General features: G+C 39.0%; 1 protein-coding gene across 1 annotated transcript in view; it reads left to right on the top strand.

Annotated features, from left to right (window-relative positions):
- Window positions 1-20223, top strand: part of ADAM9 (ADAM metallopeptidase domain 9) — a 142429-nt gene that overhangs the window by 90261 nt on the left and 31945 nt on the right. The window contains exons 13-16 of the mRNA XM_075556635.1: window positions 283-375; window positions 1242-1437; window positions 11050-11155; window positions 15675-15858. Coding sequence (XP_075412750.1) covers window positions 283-375; window positions 1242-1437; window positions 11050-11155; window positions 15675-15858 — 579 coding nt within the window. The remainder of the gene's footprint in view (window positions 1-282; window positions 376-1241; window positions 1438-11049; window positions 11156-15674; window positions 15859-20223) is intronic.

Genomic DNA, 20223 nt, shown 5'->3' with positions numbered 1-20223 from the left:
TTCTTCAGCAGAAAAGAAATATCCTTGGAATTCCCATGAGGCAGTTCTCCTCTTGCCTCCAAGGGCACTATGAGTTGGAATGGATTTGACAAAAGTGGGTGTAGGTATTCTGAAGTAATGCTGAAATCTAAGCAGTTGTAGCTAAAAGAGGCATTGATAAATCCATAGTATGTGCTATAGCCAGGCAAGAAAGAAGTCGACTTTAAGCTTAAAATAAGAATGTTATTAATTAATGTATTGTCAGTAACGGTTTCTTTATTGCCCATCATTTCCTCGTCACAGGAATGTGAGTTGGACCCTTGCTGTGAAACAAAGACCTGTAAGCTTCGATCAGGTTCCGAGTGTGCATATGGTGACTGTTGTCAAAAGTGTTTGGTAAGGAGTCGATTCCCATTAGGAATAGAAAAACACTGTGTTGATTTTGAGAAAAAAATGCCACATGTTTGCAAATTTGCAACATTCTTTATGAAGAATGATCATGCAGATGAGTTTTTATGTGGATGCATGCTGTTTCTGATTTTAAGAGTAATATATATATATGCTCAGTGTTGATAATTCGTGCCAAAGGAAGTATAGACAGTAGAATGTAAAAGACCCCCTATGTGAAAGTGTGTGTGTTTGTGTGTCTGTGTGTGAGAGAGAGGGCATGTAAGCACATACATATTTTATTATATCCGCTTTTGTCAGTAGGATACTATGTTCTTTTCGATCATGTAGTTTATATGATTATATAGTTATTATTCATTTGTATGATTATACCTAAATTTTTTTGCTTAATCAACTGATAATGCAAATCTTGACTACTTCCTATTTTTGTTTATAAATGGAATTTTTATGCCAGATTAAGTATATTCATGTTTTAAATATATATTTCATATACCTTCCACAAATATGCCATTCGATACTTAGACCAACAGTATCATCAGATGCTTATTTCTTAATGTCAACATTGGTTGTTAGCAATCTTTATATTCCTGGATAATTTGATATTTTTTTCAATATTTTATTTTTTATTCCATTTACATTTCTTTTGGTTACCAATGAGTTTATTATTTTTTAAAACATATTTCATGACCATCATGAATTGCTTATTGGCCGTTCATTTTTCTACTGGATTATTTAAACTTTTTCTGATATCAGAGCACTTTTTAGTATAAGTTATATTTGCATTATTTTCAAGTTGGATTAATTTTTTTAAATGTTAGTGATGTTTCTGTTTAATTGGAAATTTTCTATCTTAGTTCCTTCCAGGAGGTACTGTATGCAGAAGGAAAAACAATGAATGTGATGTTCCAGAGTATTGCAATGGCTCTTCTCAGTTCTGTCAACCAGATGTTTTTATTCAGAATGGATTTCCTTGCCAGAATAACAAAGCCTATTGTTACAATGGCATGTGCCAATATTATGATGCTCAGTGTCAAGTCATCTTTGGCTTAAGTAAGAAAATTAATATTTATAATTAATTGTTTTTATCTTATTTATTGCCTTAATATATTTTTGAGTAAGGAAAATATAACATCACGGACAAAATTGAAATACTTATATTTCTCCTCGCCTATCATGTCTTCCTTATCCAGGGACAGCTGTAACTATGAATTTTGCATGTATTCTTCAGTTTGAAGTTTTCTGCTTTTACTGTTGAAATCTCTCTACTCTCTCAATCCTGTATATATAACACACTAGAAAATATCATTTTATAATTTAAATAAATGTACATAAGTAGCGTAGGGTTGTTCATATGTCTTTGTTTTTAGTCACTTAAAATGTTTTTGAGATTCGTTGATATTGATTCATTTAGATAGTAGTTTGTTAGAGTGTTCCATTAGGTAAATCGACCCTGAGTCCTGAAATTTTGTTTTATTTTTTCTAGAGAGGCAATTTCAAGTCTTTAATAGTTAATGCCTAAAATGGAAAAAAACAAGAACTAGAATCACTAATATACTATTTAAAGACCCAGAGCAAGGAACAAAATAATGGATTTAGAAAAAGTAAAAGTGGTTACCTCAAAGGACGAGTATGCTATGTATGAGTATGCTTTATAAGTTATGCAAGAATTGGGCTCGTGTCCTAAAGACTGCCAGAAGAACAAACATTGGGCTCAAGATTAGTAACCTGTGTAATGCTGGATTTCTCTGAAACAGCGTTGTCGGTTTTGATGAGGTTTCTGCGGTGTAGAGTTTTTATTGTACTCATGATCTGAAGAGGAAAAGAGTGAAAAGACTAAGAAATACGTGAACTGGCTTGTTGGGATGTTTCTGTTGGTAGTTGGCATCAAACCTGTTCTGGCTCACACCGGCCCTTGGTGCAACAGATGCACCATCCTCACTCACAATTGTTCCTGTGTTGTGCCCGTGGTGTTAGACCAGCAGACTAGAGAACCAAATCCAGAGACACTGGCATGTAAGAGAGATTTTATATCAAAGAGTAATTGTATATTAAGAAAAATCCCAGCCCAGTTCAGATCAAGCCCATAAGTCTGATATTAATCCATATGTCTGATACTAGTCCGTAAATTCTTCTTTAGACTCACACAGCACATGTATGATGCTGAATGCAGGAAGCTCACGGGCCTGCGGGTGGAAAGTCTTGTGGATTCTGTGTTAGTGGAAGCATCTCCAGGGCTCTGGTTGCCATGAGGATTGTTCCATCTGGCTTGTCATCGGGAATATAAGACAGAGATAGTGTGCGTTCTTCCCCCAGGGAGGAAGACAGAGGTTTCCAGAGTCCTCAGGAGAAGGCCATGCCCACACAGAAGCATCATTGGCTATGACTGGTATAAGTTCTGAACGAGCTACAATGCAGTGTTCTGGAATTCTCATTTTCTCAAGGCCATCCACAGTTTGTTATGATCCACACAGTCAAATGCCTTGTTATAATCAATAAAATACAAGGAAACAGCTTTCTGGCATTCTCTGCTGTCAGGGTAGATTCATCTGTACCAGCAATGATATCCTTCCATGTCCTCTTCAGAATTGTACCTTTACCCCTCATAGTTCCCTGTCTGTATACTGCTGAAGCCGTTGTTGGGTGATCTTCGGCAAAATTTTACTTTCATGTGATATTAATGATAATGTTCTGTAATTCTTGTATTCTCTTGGATTACCTTATTTTCTTTTGGAATGGGTGCTGTGTTAGGGTTCTCTAGAGAGACAAAACCAGATTGCTAATAATTTTATATATTTATACAGATAGATAACACAAGAAATAAACAGTTTATGCAGATAGATATATAACACAAAAAATGAACAGTTTAATTATAAAGCAGTACAAATGGCTCATTGCAATTTACTCCCGTGAGACAGTTGTGAGACACTGGCAGTGCCTCAATCTTGAGGGCGGCCAGGTACTCTGTAGAGAAATTCAGGCTATCTGGGCACAGGCAGCAAACAGCAAGGCATGTCACCAACAGTCAGTCCCCAGCTCAGGAGATGTAAATTCCAATGGTGTGGTGAAGCAGGTCTTGAAGGAACCTCAGATTACAGCGACACAGTCCACAGGTTGGGTTCCCACAGGGAGTGGAGCTTGAAAATTGAGGCACAGAACAAGCACACTGGTCTAATGATCACAGAGCGAGAGACAAGAAAGGCGAGGCTTGCAGAGCCATTTATCTCTCCGGCCTTCAATTAATCCCACATGTATTTATCGGCCAGGCTGGCACAATAAACTAACTACCCCAGGTGCAAATAGTTGACCAGGTAGCTGTCTTCCAAATTTCTTGGCATAAATGAAGGAATGCTTCCAGTGCTGCATCAGCTTGTTGAAACATTTCAGTTCCTAGAGCCTTGTTTTTGGTTACTGCTCTCAGTGCAGCTTGAACTTTTTCCTTCGGCACATTTGGTCCTAGCATATATGAGACCTCCTGAAGAAGTTGAATGTTGACTAGTTATTTTTGTTACACCTTCTTTTGATATTTCTTGCATGATTCAATATTTTTCCCATAAATTGCTTAATATTGCAATTTGAGGCTTGAATTTTTCTTTAGATCTTTCAGATTAAGATACGTTGAGCACGCTCTTCATTGTTTGCTTTTCTACCTCTAAGTCTTTGCACATTTATTGTAATATTTTGACTTCTTGAGCTGCCCTTTGATGTTTTTTGCTCAGCTCTTTGACTTTATAATTTCTTCCATTTGCTTTATCTACTCTACAATTAAGAGCAAGTTCTAGAGTAACCAGTTTGATCTTTTCTTCCTCTCATATAAATGGCCTTGGCTTTTTTCATGAGTAATGTTCATAACATCATTCCACAGATAAGCAATCAGGTCTTCTTTCATGAGTGTTTAGTGCATCAGATCGGTTCTTGAGATAATTCAGGTGGCATATACTTACGGTTGTATTTTTGGCTCTCATGGACTTATTTTAATTTTCTTTAACTTCAACCTGAACTTACCCATAAGCAGTTGGCGATCTGTTCCACAGCTAGCCCCTGGCCTTCCTTTAGTTGCCCATATTGAGCTTTTCCATTGTCTTTTTCCACGGATGTAGTCAATTTGATTTCTCTGTATTCCATTTGCATATATGTCCATGTGACTAGTTGACTTTTGTGTTGTTGAAAAAGGTATTTTTGATGAAGAAGCCATTGGTCTCGAAAAATTCTATCATGAGATATCCAGCTTCATTTCTATTTCAAGTTCATATTTTCCAACTACTATTCCTTCTTCGTTTTCCACATTTGCATTCCAATAGCCAGTAATTATCAATGCATTTTGATCAGATGTTTGATCAATTTCAGAGGGAAAAGGACATTATTCTTTAAATTCTTCAGCATTAGCTTTTGTGGTTCATATATAAATTTGAATAATAGTTGTGTTGATTGGATTTCCTTGTATGAGGCTAGGTATCCGATCACAGACAGCATTGTACTTCAAGAAAGAGCTGGAAATGCCCTCTTTGATGATGAGAGCAATGCCATTCCTCTTGATTTTGCCATTCCTGGCGTAGTAGACCATATAATTTTCTGATTTAACATGGCCAATATGAATTCACTTCAGCTTACTAATACTTAGGACATTGATCTTTATGTGCTTAATTTTATTTTTGATGACTTCTAGTTTTCCTAGTTCCATATTTCATATGACCCAAGTTCTGATTATTAATAGACTTTTTGCAGGTGGTTCTGTCCATTTTGGGTTGTGTCCCATCAGCACAGGACGGTCCCAAAGGCTTTCCTTCCACAGACTTGACTCCTTTCATTATGGTCCATGCTACTTTGAGAGGGCAGCTTTTCCTCAGTCATATTGTGAGTGTCTGGTAACCTGAGAGGCTCGTCTTCTGGCACCATCTCTGACAATGATCTGCTTCTATTCATTAGACCTCCAGTGTCTCATAGTTTTTTTATTCTATCCATAAGGCTTTCAGTGACTAATTCTTACAAAGAGAAAGCTCTTTTGAATAGACAGCCTATTCTTTCTTTGTAATCTCTTCTTAGTCTAAAAGCTCTGCTGAAGCCCATTCTCTTTGGGTGACCCTGCTCGTATTTGAAATACCAGCTTCCAGCCTTAAAGCAACACAAGCCACCGTAGCAGGACAAACTGACAGACACGGCATAGACTCTGCCAATAGGCAGGCTTATTCCATAGTAAATGTGATTACAGATGAAATAAATTTAATGTTTTGAATTATGTGAATATTATTATTAAGAAGATAACAATTAGCACACAACCATTGTAGAGAACCACAAAAAATAGTTCTAACTAAAGCAATCAAATGAAAGCAATCAAAGCTTTCTTCTTCTTTATATTACCTGGAATTTTATAATTAGTTCTATTCTATAGAAGGAATTATGTGTTATCATATTACATTTGTCTTGTACAGGTGTCCTGAATTCATTTTTATTATTGCTTGACCCTATGTATCTGTTTTATTCCAACTTCTTTCACTCTGTATTGATTTTTAAAAACTAAACAACCTATTACAATATATGTAAGCTAGTAAGACAGTGTTTTTCCTTATTAAAGAGGAAATATTAGCATTTTAGTTTAAAATATGTACATATAAAATATTTTTTGGAATGTATGGAGTCACTAGGTTGTGCAAATGGTTGATAGGTATGTCTGCCAACTGAAATTGTGGGGATTTTTTCAGCTCATTCATTGAAAGCAAGGCCTGATGACTTACTTCTGAAAGGCAGCCATTGAAATACCCTGTGAAGTACAGCTCTATGGCACAGACACATTTAACAGGGTGGCCTAGGTTTTCAATGTGCAGCTAGTTTGCCTTTTAAACATAATTCAGAAATGGAATATTAAGTATTTATAAAGTATAGGAATGCAAATATGGGTTAACATTTTCCATTTCTTGTGACTACCAATATTAGTAGGAATATTGAAACCAAGCATTCATCTACAAGAGATCTTCAAGTTTGTAATACTACAGAATTGAAATACAATGGAAAGTTTCCATGATCGTTGGGAAGCCCCATGGTAAAATAAACAAAAGCCTGTATAAAGAAAATTACAGAACATTATGACAAGAAAACAAAAAAGGCCTACACATGTCGCGCGCCAGGTCTCGCCAGCAAGAAAAGACGCACCACAACAGGATTCTTCCACAAGCATTTAATTTTTCATAATGTGGTAAAAGACCCCGAAACCCCAGACTACTGCTGCTTATATATGCTCTATGAGGACATGCTGTGCCTTGATTGGTGCATTTGCCAAAACCTCATGCATAGATTGGTGAGTTCGCCAGAACCTTCGTTTGCATACTCCAGGGTGGAGTTATGACTACGTCATCTCAGCATCGCGCATGCGCTAAGTGGTTGTTTACCACCGCCCTGACTGCCCGGACCACCGGTTGTTGGACCACCACCCTGACTGCCCGGCACCATCTAGTAATGGCGGCGAGAGTTGCAGCTACCCACATCACGAGAGCTGTGGCTTCCCACATCTCGCGAGAGCTACGGCTTCCCACATACACAGAAGGGAGAATAATATCCTGTGTTCATGGATAAGAAGACTTAATATTGTGAAAATGTCAATACTACCTAAAACATTCTATTTAAAGCAATTCTAATCCAAATCCCAAATTTATTTATTTATTTATTAAAATAAATCATTTTATTGGGGCTCATACAACTCTTATCACAATCCATGCATACATCAATTGAGTAAAGCACCCTTATACATTCATTGCCCTCATCATTCTCAAAATTCGCCTTCCACTTGGGTTCTTGGAATCAGCTCATTTTCCTTTCCCCTCTCCCTCTCTGCTCCCCCTTCCCTCATGAACCCTTAATAATTTTATCTTATCTTACACTGCCCAGCGTCTCCCCTCACCTACTTTCCTGTTGCCCATCCCCCAGAGAGGCGGTAACATGTAAATCCCCAAGATTGGTTCCCCCTTTCTACACCCCCTTCCCTCCCGGTGTTGCCACTCTCACCACTGTCCTGAAGGGTTCATTTGTCCTAGATTCCCTGTGTTTCCAGATCCCTACTGCACCGCTGTGCATCCTCTGGTCTAAGTAGGTCTGCAAGGTAGAATTGGGATCATGATAATTGGGGGAGAGGAAGCGTTGAAGAACTAGAGGAAGGTTTTGAGTTTAATTGTTGCTACACTGAACCCTGAGTGACTCATCTTCTCCCCACTACCCCTCTGCAAGGGATGTCCAGCTGTCTAAAGATGGGCATTGGGTCCCCATCATGCACCCCCCTCATTCACGGTGATATGATCCACCCCCCCTTCTTGTTTGAAACCTGGTCCCTCGGCCCTTCATGATCACACATGTTGGTGTGCTGCTTCCATGTGGGCTTTATTGCTTCTTGGCTAGATGGCCACTTGTTTGCTTTCAAGCCTTTAAGTCCCCAGATGCTATATCTCTCAATAGCCGGGCACCATCAGCCTTCTTCACCACACTTACTTATGCACACATTTGTCTTCAGCGTTTATGTGAGGAAGGTGATCACACAATGATGGTTTTTGTTCTTTGGTGTCTGCTACCTGGTCCGTTCAACACTTTATAATCACTTAGGCTGTGTGCTTCTTCTCTGTGGGCTTTGTTGCTTCTGAGCTAGATGACCGCTTGTTTGCCTTCAAGCCTTTAAGACCCCAGATGCTGTATCTTTTCGATAGCCGGGCACCATCAGCTTTCTTCACCACGTTTGCTATGCACACGTCTGTCTTCAGTGATCATGTTGGGAAGGTGGGTATCATAGAATGACCATTTAGCTGAGCAAGGTGCTATTGTATTGAGGGAGTGTGCACGAGGAGGCCCAATTTCCACCTGCTATCCTACTGCTGAACCTATAAATATATGTACATAGGTGTATTTCCTCCATAATCATAAATATATTTACATATGTACATGTCTGTATTTAGGCTTCTATGTATGCCCTTTGCCTCCTACTCTTTCCCTCTATTTCCTTACGCTTTCCTCCTGTCCTACTACCATGTTCAGCCTTCATTCTGGTTTCAGTAATTCCTCTCAGTTACCTTGCCCTTGGTCACTTCCTACCAGTCCTCCCATCCCCTCCCTGGCACTGGTTTTGAACCACTCATTTTTCCCTTGTCCCTGTGTTGGCCAACACCTCCTCCTTTCCCCTACCTCCCACACTTTCATGTCCTTCCAGGACCGTTGGTCCCGTTATTTTCTTCTCACATTGTTTGTCCAGCCTATCTTGTCTAGGCGGACCTGCAGATAGAGTAATATGTGCATACAAATGCAGATGGCTTTAACCGCACCAAAGTGGCACATAAGAACATGGCATCGACAACAGCAACACTGACACACTGACAGACAAAAAGCCACTGACATACAAAATTTAAAAGAGAAAAAAAGAAAACACAAAACAAAAAGACAGCAAAAAAAAATATGCTAGTAGTTTGAGGTCTGTTTGTTGGCCTTTAGGAGTGTTTTCCGGATGAGTCTGGTGGGGTGCCATGTCCTGGCCCCAAAGTCCATCCTTTATACTCCCTCGGGATCTTTTTGCTCTGCTTCCCCCGCTGCTCCATTGCTCGCCCCCAGTGTTTGCCTCAGTGTGGTGGGGTCAGCTCAGTTGCACATCCCCACTGTGTCTCAAGTGCTGTCCCGTGTAGGGGATGGGTCGGTGCAGGATGTCGCATCTCGCCGTGGGGCCGACTGCATGGTCCTTTCTGTACATTGGGCCCTTCGAGCCGGGCTATCGTCCTCTGAGCTTGGTGGACCCAGGTGTGCTCCGCTCCGTTCTTCCTCCTTCCTTTGCTTCAGCTTCCTTGTGGGTGTGGTGTGGTGGGTCAGTTCCTTTCCCACACCAGACGATCTATTTTCATTTTCTGTGATACTCCCTTCGATTGTGGGGGTCGGGCTAATTCTGGATGGGGCTGGCATATGGTCCAGTCTCATTGTGTATTCCTCTGTATTTTTAAAAGAAATGGAAACACTCATTAAATGGAAAAATGCTCTAACTTCATACGGAGTGGGAAGTGGCCCAGGGAATGCAGAGAACTTCACAAAGAGAACAAAGTGGGAGGCTTCATCATGCCACCCAACCTCAAATACGACCACAGAACCACAGGCGTCAAAGCATTCTGATCCTGGTATAATGACAGACAACATAGATCAATGGAACAGTATAGAAAACTCAGAAATAAAAAGCATCCATGTACCACCAACTGATTTTTGACAAAAGATTAAAAATCATTAAATGAGAAAAGGACACCTCTTGAAAAAATGGTGCCGGAAAAATGGGATATCCATCTTCAGAATAATGAAGCAAAATGCATACCTCTTGCCCCATGCACACAACAAATACAGGATAGATTAGAGACCTAAATGTACACCTCAGACTTACATGAGAAATGAGACAACTAAAAGGCTCTGATGCAAGGCACATGGACTACTAAATATAATAAATGAAGCACACACAGTGAAAGACAAACTCTATGTCTGGGACCTATTAAAAATAAACCACGCACATCAAAAGACCTCGTCAGAATAGTAAAATGAGAGCCTACATGTTGGCGGAAAAGATCTTTAGCAATAACACAATAGACAAGGGATTAATTACTAAATCTATAGAATTCTAACACCTTGAGAAACAAGAAACAATCCAATTAAAAGGTATGCAAAGGACAGGGATAGACATTTCACTAGGGATGACACTCAGTTGACTAACACACATTAGAAAATGCTTAAAATAACTAGCCATTCAGAAATGCAAATACAAACAACAATGAGATTTCACCTTAACACCCACAATAGTAGCCCAATTAAAAAACAAAACAAAACACCAAAACAACAGAAGCTGGTGAGGGTGAGGAGAAATTAGAACTCTAATGCATTACTGGAGGATTTAAACATATGTGTAACCCGTGTGGAAAGCAATACTGCACTACATAAAACATCTGGGAATAGAAATGCTATATGGCTCAGCAGTACCGTTGCTGGGCACATTCCCCAAGGAAGTAATAGAGAACTGCTGTATGCTCTCCTAGCCACTGCAGCACAGTTCACCATAGCAAGAAGCTTGAAACAGCCCAAATGCACCTCAGTAGAAGAATGGTCAAAGAAACTGGTACATATGCACAACGGAATAGTATGCATCCCACAAACCGGCAATGAAACCACGAAGGACTTCGTGAAGTAGTTGGACCAGGAAACCACTATGCTGAGTGAAGTTAGTCAGTCACAAAAGGACAAATATTGTGTGAGTCAACTACTGAGGATAAATACCAGGACAATGGCAGGTTTCTGTTTCCAGGTCATGCAATCTTATAATCTGGTCTCCTAAGCAATGATGTGGAGAGCCTACCAGTGCCCAGGATCTGCTCCCTGTATTTGTGCATCTTAAAACCCACATCGTCAAACTGACCTCACCTCAGCTGGGGTCACTTGCTTAAGATGTGTGGAGAGAAGACCATTCAGTTGTTGCCATACAATATTGTGCTAAGGTCACCCAGAATTAACGGACACTCCTAACAAAAGGTCACATGAACCTTACTGGAAATTTAAGTCATGATCAGAGGAAACATGTCTTAGAAAAGGTCATTATACTTTTGTTGGGGGGGCACACTGGATGGGATGTAGGGAATACGTTAGGTCTGAATAAAATTTCTATTTTTTTAAATATTACAGAAGCCAAGGCTGCCCCAAAAGATTGTTTCATTGATGTGAATTCCAAAGGCGATAGATTTGGCAACTGTGGTTTCTCTGGCAATGAATACAAGAAGTGTGCTATTGGGTAAGTGGAAGAAGTGAGGCTGTGAATGAGTAGGAAGAATTATAGAAGCAGTCATATCCAGAATTTTTTTATAACTCATTGTAACTGCTGTCTCTCTACCTTAAATAACTAACATTTCCAACTTATAATTTAAAAGACTTCAAAAGAGATTCTGATATTCAGAACAGAACTTGTGAAATAATTCTTCCCCTTTTTAAAAGCTAAATTTCTATAATCTTGAAAGTCTTACTTTGTTTATATTTACTCTACAATAAGGACTTAACCAAATATTCATTTCCTTTTTAATTTTCACTATTTTCATTATTAAAGTTTCCTGCAAAATTAATTCTGGTCTTTGTTATTTTCTTCTAGCTCTATATAACTTTAAAGTGAAGAATGAAACTTTAATTTATATCAGTAACACTTATTGTGACATATTAATAATATCAAAATATTTTAAATTTGACAAAAGTTAACATAAGTTCACTCCTTCTATATTCACTGTTTTGGTGTACTTCCTCTCTTTTTTGTTTCTGTTAAGAACAAGTACACCCGTGACAATTTACATAATTAGGTTTATTCTTCATTACTGTGCATTTCTCTATCTTCTCTACTTCTTATTATACATGTCACCACCAGTTAGGGTAAGACACCTGTTGTGTAACTGCTGAAAAATAGCATCAGTGACTTCCCTGTAATTCAATCTAAGAGATTTTTAGATTTTCATCTTCTTGATGTTTTAACAGCATTGAATTATTTCTTGAAGGAAGTTTTTTTCTTGGACTTTTATGTAGAACTTTCTTCTAATATTTCTTTCTTTTTAAAATCATTTTATTAGGGACTCATACAACTCCTATTACAATCCATACATACATCAATTGTTTAAAGCACATTTGTACATTCGTTGCCCTCATCCTTCTCAAAACATTTGTTCTCCACTTAAGCCTCTGGCATCAGGCCCTCATTTTCCCCCTCCCTCCCCGTCCTCCCCTCCTTCATGAACCCTTGATAATTTATAAATTACTATTCTGTCATATCTTGCTCTGTCCCACATCTCCCTTCCTCTACTTTTCTGTTTTATGTCCCCCAGGGAGGAGGTCATACGTCGATCCTTGAAATAGGTTCCCACTTTCCAACCCACCCTCCCTATGCCCTCCCAGTATCGCCACTCACTCCACTGGTCCTGAGGGAATCATCCGCCCTGGCTTCCCTATGTTCCCAGTTCCTATCTGTACCAGTGTACCTCCTCTGGTCTAGTCAGACTTGCAAGGTAGAATTCGGATCATGACAGTGGGAAGGGGGGTGGGGGGAAGGAAGCATTTAGGAACTAGAGGAAAGTTGTATTTTTCACCGTTGCTACATCACACCCTGACTGTCGCGTCTCCTCCCCTTCTGTAAGGGGATGTCCAGTGGCCTACAAATGGGCTTTGGGTCTCCACTCTGCACTCCCCTGCTCATTTACTATGGTAAGATTTTTTGTTTTGATGATGCCTGATCCCTTGACACCTTGTGATCGCACAGGCTGGTGTGCTTCTTCCATGTGGGCTTTGTTGCTTCTGAGCTAGATGGCCACTTGTTTACCTTCAAGCCTTTAAGACCCCAGACGCTATCTCTTTTGATAGCCGGGCAGCATCAGCTTTCTTCATCACATTTAGTTGTTCACCTACTTTGTCTTCAGTGGTTGTGTTGGGAAGGTGAGCATCACAGAATGCCAATGTAATAGAAAAAAAGTGTTCTTACATTAAGGGAGAACTTGAGTGGAGGTCCAATGTCCCTCTGCTACCTTAATACTAACCTTATAAATATAGGCACATAGATCAATTTCCCCATCCTCGTGTATAAATATTTGCATATGTACATGTCTTTATCTAGACCTCTATAAATGCCCTCTGCCTCCCAGCTCTTTCCTTTGACCTCCCTCCCATTCCACTCTCATGCTCAGTCCCCACCAGGGTTTCAGCAATTCCTCTTAGTTACATTACCCTTGATCATGCCCAGCCAAGCCTCCCACACCTTCCTAACCACCGATTTGGATCGCTTGTTGTTCCCTTGTCCCTGGGTTTATTAACACCACTACCTTTTCCCCCACCTCCCTATCTCCCATGTCCCCAAGGAACTATCGGTCCCATTGTTTTCTCTTCCAATTGTTCATCCAGCCTATCTTATTTAGACAGACCTGCAGAAATAATAACATGCACAAAAATAAGACAGAGCACAACCTAGCAACAATATACAACAAAACAATGTCAAAAACAAAATAATACAAAACAAAACACACCAAAAAAGAAAAGCTTGTAGTTAGTTCAAGGATTGCCTGTTGGCCTGTAGGAGTGTTTTCCAGTTCAGTCTGTTGGGGCACCACACCCTGGCCCCCAAGTACACCTTCAGCATTCCCTGGGGACCTCGCCGCTCCATTCCCTTGCTGTTCTGTTGCACCTCCATAATGTTTTACCTCGGTGTGGCAGGATCCGATCGGGTTCAATTCCCTCATTGTGTCTCCGGTGTTGTACCCTGGAGGGCTGTGGGTCAGTGAGCGGCGTCATGTCTCATAGTGGGGTTGGCCATGTGGTCCTCTCTGTCATATCATTGAGGGTTTTCTTCTCCTTTGATGACCTTCTGTTTCATTAAGCATGATGTCCTTCTCCAGAGACTGGCCTCTCATGATAATGTTTCCCAAGTATGTAAGACAAACACTCATCATCCCACTTATACATTGGTCCACTTTCACGTGTATATGAGGTGGTTGAGGATGTCACAACTTCAGTCAGATGTACGTTAGTCCTCAAAGTGAAGCATATTTGCCCAGTACAGTATGAATTGTGGATCCCAGTAAAATAAAATTCTCAGTTACTTTTCTCTGTTTATCATGATTTTCCTCATTGATCCACTTGTGAAGAGTTTCTTATCTTTATGTTAAATGGTAATGCCCACTGTAATTCCTTTGATCGCTATCATTCAGTGCTTTAAGTCATCTTGTTTCCAACAAGCAAGGTTGTGTCTAATGTATGTGTCAAATCCTGATGCTCTGTTCTTTTAAAAAATATTATTATTATTTTAATTTAAAGTTTTATTGCCATTTTATCCACATATCATACAATTCATAGTTCAATCATATCAAGAAGAATTGTACAATTTTTACCACAATCAATTTTAGAACTTTTTCATTTTCTCCATACTCATTATTATTCATGTGCTCTCTTCTTTTTATAGTTCTTCCTATAGTTTACCTTCTTTGTCTGGTTAGCATACAGATTGCATTAGCTTGATGCAAGGACACGACCTTGACCTACACCTTACCAGGTTTTAAAACAGGTTTTAGTATGCCCTTGCGATGTTTGAAGAACTGCCTCTGGGCTCATATTCAGATCCTTCACAAGCAAAATGAGTGTTCTGGATTTCCTATTCTTTGCAATCTTTTCTGTAAGTTGTTATCCACATAGTCCATAGTCCATAAGGTACAGGTAAATGTCTTCAGTCAGGATCTGTATGACATTAGCAGTGTTACCCTTTATTTCACATCCTCTTCTGAATCTAGCCTGAATTTCCTGTAGTTGCTTATTGATGTTTTTCTGCAACCATTTAAAAAGTATTTTTCAGCAAAATTTTATTTACATGTGATATTATGTTTGATAATGTCCACATTCTGTTGAGTTACTTTTATTTGGAGTGGCCAAAAATATGGCTCTCTTCTGGTCTCATCATTTTAAAAAATCTGTCCTCTTCTGCCATATTTAAAGAGATCTGTTTTGATTTTTTCTCTTTCATAAACAACCTATATTGAGTCTCTTCAGCTAAATAACATAAAATTCTCACAATGTAAGAGAGTACTTTAAAAGTTTTTATAAATCTTTTAATTAAAAAAATCTTTTTAATTTTAAAAGAACTAAAGGATAATTATATTTTACCTCAAACATTTTAAAGTCTGGCCTTCAAAGAGTTTGTGAAAAAATATTCCATGGTCTTTTAATTTAAATTTGCTGTGAAATTTTAGAATCACCCTCATGTATGTAGTTAGAAGTCCAGTACTTACCCAACAGATCCAGCAGCATACACATTCATGCATGAACACAAAAACATACATAAACTAGTCATCAAGCGGATTTCTATTCACACCAACCTTGTAGGACAGTACAGTGGTCCCACAGGGTTTCCGAGACTGTCAGTCTTTACAGAAGCAGACTTCCACATTACTGCCAAATTTTCAGTGACTGACCACACTCTTAATGACTGTGTCACTGGAACTTCTTCTTTTTTTTTACATTTTATTAGGGGCTCATACACCTCTTATCACAATCCAACATATACATACATCAATTTTATAAAGCACATCCGTACATTCTTTGCCCTCATCATTCTCAAAACATTTGCTCTCCACTTAAGCCCTTTGCATCAGGTCCTCTTTTTTTTTTCCCTCCCTCCACTGGAACTTCTTATAGACACTCATAAATACACACACACACACACGTATTTCCTTTTGGTTGTTTGTATGTGCATACACTCTGCATATATTCTAATTTTTCACTATCTTAAAATCTTACAGGAATGCCTTGTGTGGAAAGCTTCAATGTGAGAATGTACAAGGCATGCCTGTATTTGGAGTTATGCCTGCTATTATTCAAACCCACCACAGAGATACTACATGCTGGGGTGTGGATTTTCAACTAGGATCTGATGTTCCAGATCCTGGGATGGTGAATGAAGGGACAAAATGTGATGCTGGAAAGGTAATCAAAATGTTTTCAATTTTTAAAGTAAACTTTAAATATTTTAAAAGTCATTATGTAAGTTCAGGGACTAGTAATTTTTAAATTTATTATAAGAAATCCATATATGTTGTAGAAATTTTCAAAAATACAAAGCTTTCAAGAAGAAAATTAGGCATGACTGGAATCTTAACATTTATATTTATTTTTTTGTTTGATTTTGTTTATTTATTTTAACAACATTTATATTTCTTCATTGAGAAATATCTAACCATGTTTTATACTTTATGTAATATACTATGTATATTTTCCTCCCTGCTGGGTGCATGTGCTATATGCTATCATTTATTTACTGCCTTCATGTGTTTGGGACACTTGAGTGATGTACTGGACACATTGGAGGAATATACGGATTGTGATAAGAGATGTAAGAGCCCCTAATAAAAATATTAAAAAGCTATAACATACGCTCCTTAGACTGCGTGCCACCATCCCCGCATGCTGGGCGCTGCGCTCCATGCCTGTGCTGCCGCAGCCGCCCCGGGCCAGCCCTCAAAGCTTTTTGCACTGGTTCCAGACCCGAAAATTCCCAATGCTGCTTTGCGAGCGTGCAGACGGCTGACCGATTTTTCTAGTGTTGTTCACATCCAGGGGTTGTTCAGGACAAAGCAGGACCAGGAAATCTACCCCTTTGTCATCCAGGAACTTAGACCAACTTTAAATGAACTGGGAATCTCCACTCCAGAGCAACTGGGCCTTGATAATCAAGTGTCGCTGCCACAGGCGGGCTTTCCAAGGATTTACTGGTATTGCTACTTGATAATCAACAGTCATCTGGAAATACTGATGATAACATAATTACCTTTTTTTGGTTTTCCTTTATTGCATATCAAACCATGTAATAGTAAGTAGCGTCTTAATAAAAGGGAAACAAGTTTCAACTGAAAAAAGGAGACTGACATACAAATCTGATTCCTGCATGCTATGGAGAGATTTGAAAAGAAATCACTAAAACAATACAATTTACAGTAGCTACCCAAAAGATGATATCCTGCAAAATAAGCCTATCCACAGAAATAAATGACTTATGTAAATAAAGCTATAATGCACGACTGTAAGAAAACAAGAGACCTAGCCAAATGGAAGACAGTAACATGTTCATGGATAGAAGAGTTAACATGTGAAAATGTGAATACTATCCAAAGTGACCAATAGATGTAGTATAATTTCGATCTAAATCTCTGCATCCTTCTTTAAAGAGGTGGAAAACCTAATCATCAACTTGATTCAGAAAGGAAATAAACGCAATACGCAAAGTACTGCTAAAGCAAACAAGCAAAACAGCATAGGAGGCTCTATGCTACTACTATGGCTACTACTACTACGACTACTACTACTATGACTACTACTACTATGACTACTACTACTATGACTACTACTATGACGACTACTACTACTATGACTACTACTACTATGACTACTACGACTACTACTACTATGACTACTATGATGACGACTACTACTACGATGACGACTACTACTACGATGACGACTACTACTACTATGACTACTACTACTATGACTACTACGATGACTACTACGATGACTACTACGATGACTACTACGATGACTACTACTACTACAATGACTACTACTACTACGATGACTACTACGATGACTACTACGATGACTACTACGATGACTACTACGATTACTATGACTACTACTACTACGACTACAACTACTACTATGACTACTACTACTACGACTACTACTGCTACTACTACGGCTACTACTATGACTACTACTATGACGACTACTACTATGACGACTACTAATACTACTATGGCTACTACTACGACTACTACTATGACTACTACTACTATGACTACTACTACTATGACTACTACTACTACTATGACTACTACTATGACTACCACTACTATGACTACTACTACTATGACTACTACTATGACTACTACTACTATGACTACTACTACTATGACTACTACTACTATGACTACTACTATGACTACTACTACTACTATGACTACTATGACTACTACTACTATGGCTACTACTACTACTATGGCTACTACTATGACTACTACTACGATGACTACTACTACGATGACTACTACTACTACTACTACAACTACTACGCCTTTGTAGTTAAAACAGCCTAGTGTTGGTGTAACAAGAGAAACTGACCATGGAACAGAATGGAGAACCTAGAAATAAATCCTTCTAACTACAGGTAACTAATTTTGGACAAAGAGCTACAAAACATCAAATGGAGGGAGAGAGAATTTCTTCAACAAATGGTTCTGGCAAAATTGGATATCTGTTTGCTGGAAAATCTAACAGGACCCATACCTCACTTCATATGAATTCACAAAAATGAACTACAGATGGATTAGAAACCCAATGTAAACCCCAGAGCTAAAAGATCATTGATGAAAAGAATAGGGACAAACCTAGGGTCTCTAATACATTCCATGGACACATTATCAACCAATGAAAGACATGGCAGAAGACAAAATAGATGACCTCCTGAAGATATATTTATGTGAATCAAAAGGTTTCAACAAAAGAGTGAAAAGAAACCCTACTCTGGGGAAATTGTTTTGGCAATGACATATCAGACAGCAGACTAATCCAAAGTCTACAGAAGACTTTAACTCTCCAACAAGGAAAGGACTCAATTAAAAATAGCAGAGGACATGACCAGTTCACCCAAAGAGACATTCACACTGCCAACAAACATACAAAGAAAGGCCCAAGATTCATAGCCGCCTGACAGATGTCAAATCAAAACAGTGACATACTACCTCACCTCAGAATTGATAGTAAAGCTCAGGACATTTTTTTCTTATTGTTAGGTGCCACCGAATCTTTTCCAAAGTAACCGTATGCAAAACAGAACCAAACACTGCCTAGTCCAGTGCCATCTTCATAATTGCTCCTTTGAAGTAGGAGCCAAAAAGAAGAAAACAGCGAATACTGGAGGGGATGTGGAGAGGTCTGAACCCTCACACACTGCTGATGGAATTGTAAAACAGTGCACACACTTTGGAAAGTGTTTGGCACTTCCTCAAACAATTGGGAATAGGAATGCCACATCACCTAGCAATTGTGCTACTTTGTATGTATATAGAGAGGAACAAAGCACGAGCAGATACGTGCACACGGTGCTTATTGTAGTTCTGTTCACAATAGCAAGAAGGTGGAGACAATCTAAATGCTCTTTGCTGGAAGAATAAATAAACTTTGGTGTATGCACGCAATACACACTTTTGACTCCCCCCAAACTTCACAAGTAGTACCCTACACATGTTAAAGAATAATGAAATGGTGAACACCCTAAAGATGTGAATGGATTTGGGGGACATTATGCTGAGTGAAGTTAGATCATAAAAGAACAAATATTGCCAAGGACCACTGTGGTGGAGAACATCAAGAGAAGCAGGCTTTGATAGTTAACAGGAGGAGCAGAGGAAAGCGGAGTAAGGCAGGAGTAATAGGCTGAGTAGTAGAGGGTAGACAGGAATTATTTTGGGTGAAAGAGAAGACAGTAGCCCACTAGATGGAAATCGGAGGGGAGGGAAAGGGAGGGGAGGGCAGGAGGACTAGGGCAAACCACAGTGGGGATGTTTGGTAAGTTGCTTACATTCCTGAATGTGGAAAATGATGATCTTGTAATGATCACAATAATTTAACACACACACAAAAGACAGGTTTATAAATACAGATTTCAGAATATTCTGTGATCGTTTTCTGAAGTTAAACTACCATCATGGTGTGCATACTTTTGTGCCTTTAAATGTAGATTTCCCAACTGGCTCTTTAGAAAATTGTTTATTTTTAGCCCAGTTTTTATTTTTCCATATTGCCAAGATCAACTGTTATGTTCATACTCTCCATTGGTGATTTCAGTTTTATTATTATTATTATTATTATTTTTTGGTGATCCAAGTGGGTTTTTATAAAGGATAGAAGAAGTTTCAGGTTTTACAGTTAACAGGAATGCACACCTACACAAGTGGCAATTTGAAAGAGAGAGAGAGAGAGAGAGAGAGAGAGAGAGAGAGAGAGAGAGAGAGAGAGAGAGAGAGAGAGAGAACAGCGAGAGCGAGAGGGGAGAGCGGAGAGCGAGAGGGGAGAGCGGAGAGCGAGAGCGAGAGCCCAGTTTTATTTTTTAATAGCAAATTATTTTAATACTTCACTAGTGATATATATATATATATATGTTGGTCTCTGTTGACCCTTGGAACAACACAGGGGTTAGAGACTCTGACCCTCTATGCTGTCTTATCAAGAACCTAGTCAGTTAACACAGATATATCATCAACTGGACCCAAATAAAAACTGTGTTTTCAATGTGCG

This window comes from Tenrec ecaudatus, chromosome 8 (genome assembly GCF_050624435.1).
Source record: "Tenrec ecaudatus isolate mTenEca1 chromosome 8, mTenEca1.hap1, whole genome shotgun sequence".
Taxonomy (NCBI): Eukaryota; Metazoa; Chordata; class Mammalia; order Afrosoricida; family Tenrecidae; genus Tenrec; species Tenrec ecaudatus.
Note: the sequence above shows the minus strand (reverse complement) of the source record. Positions and strands in the feature narration are given on the sequence as shown.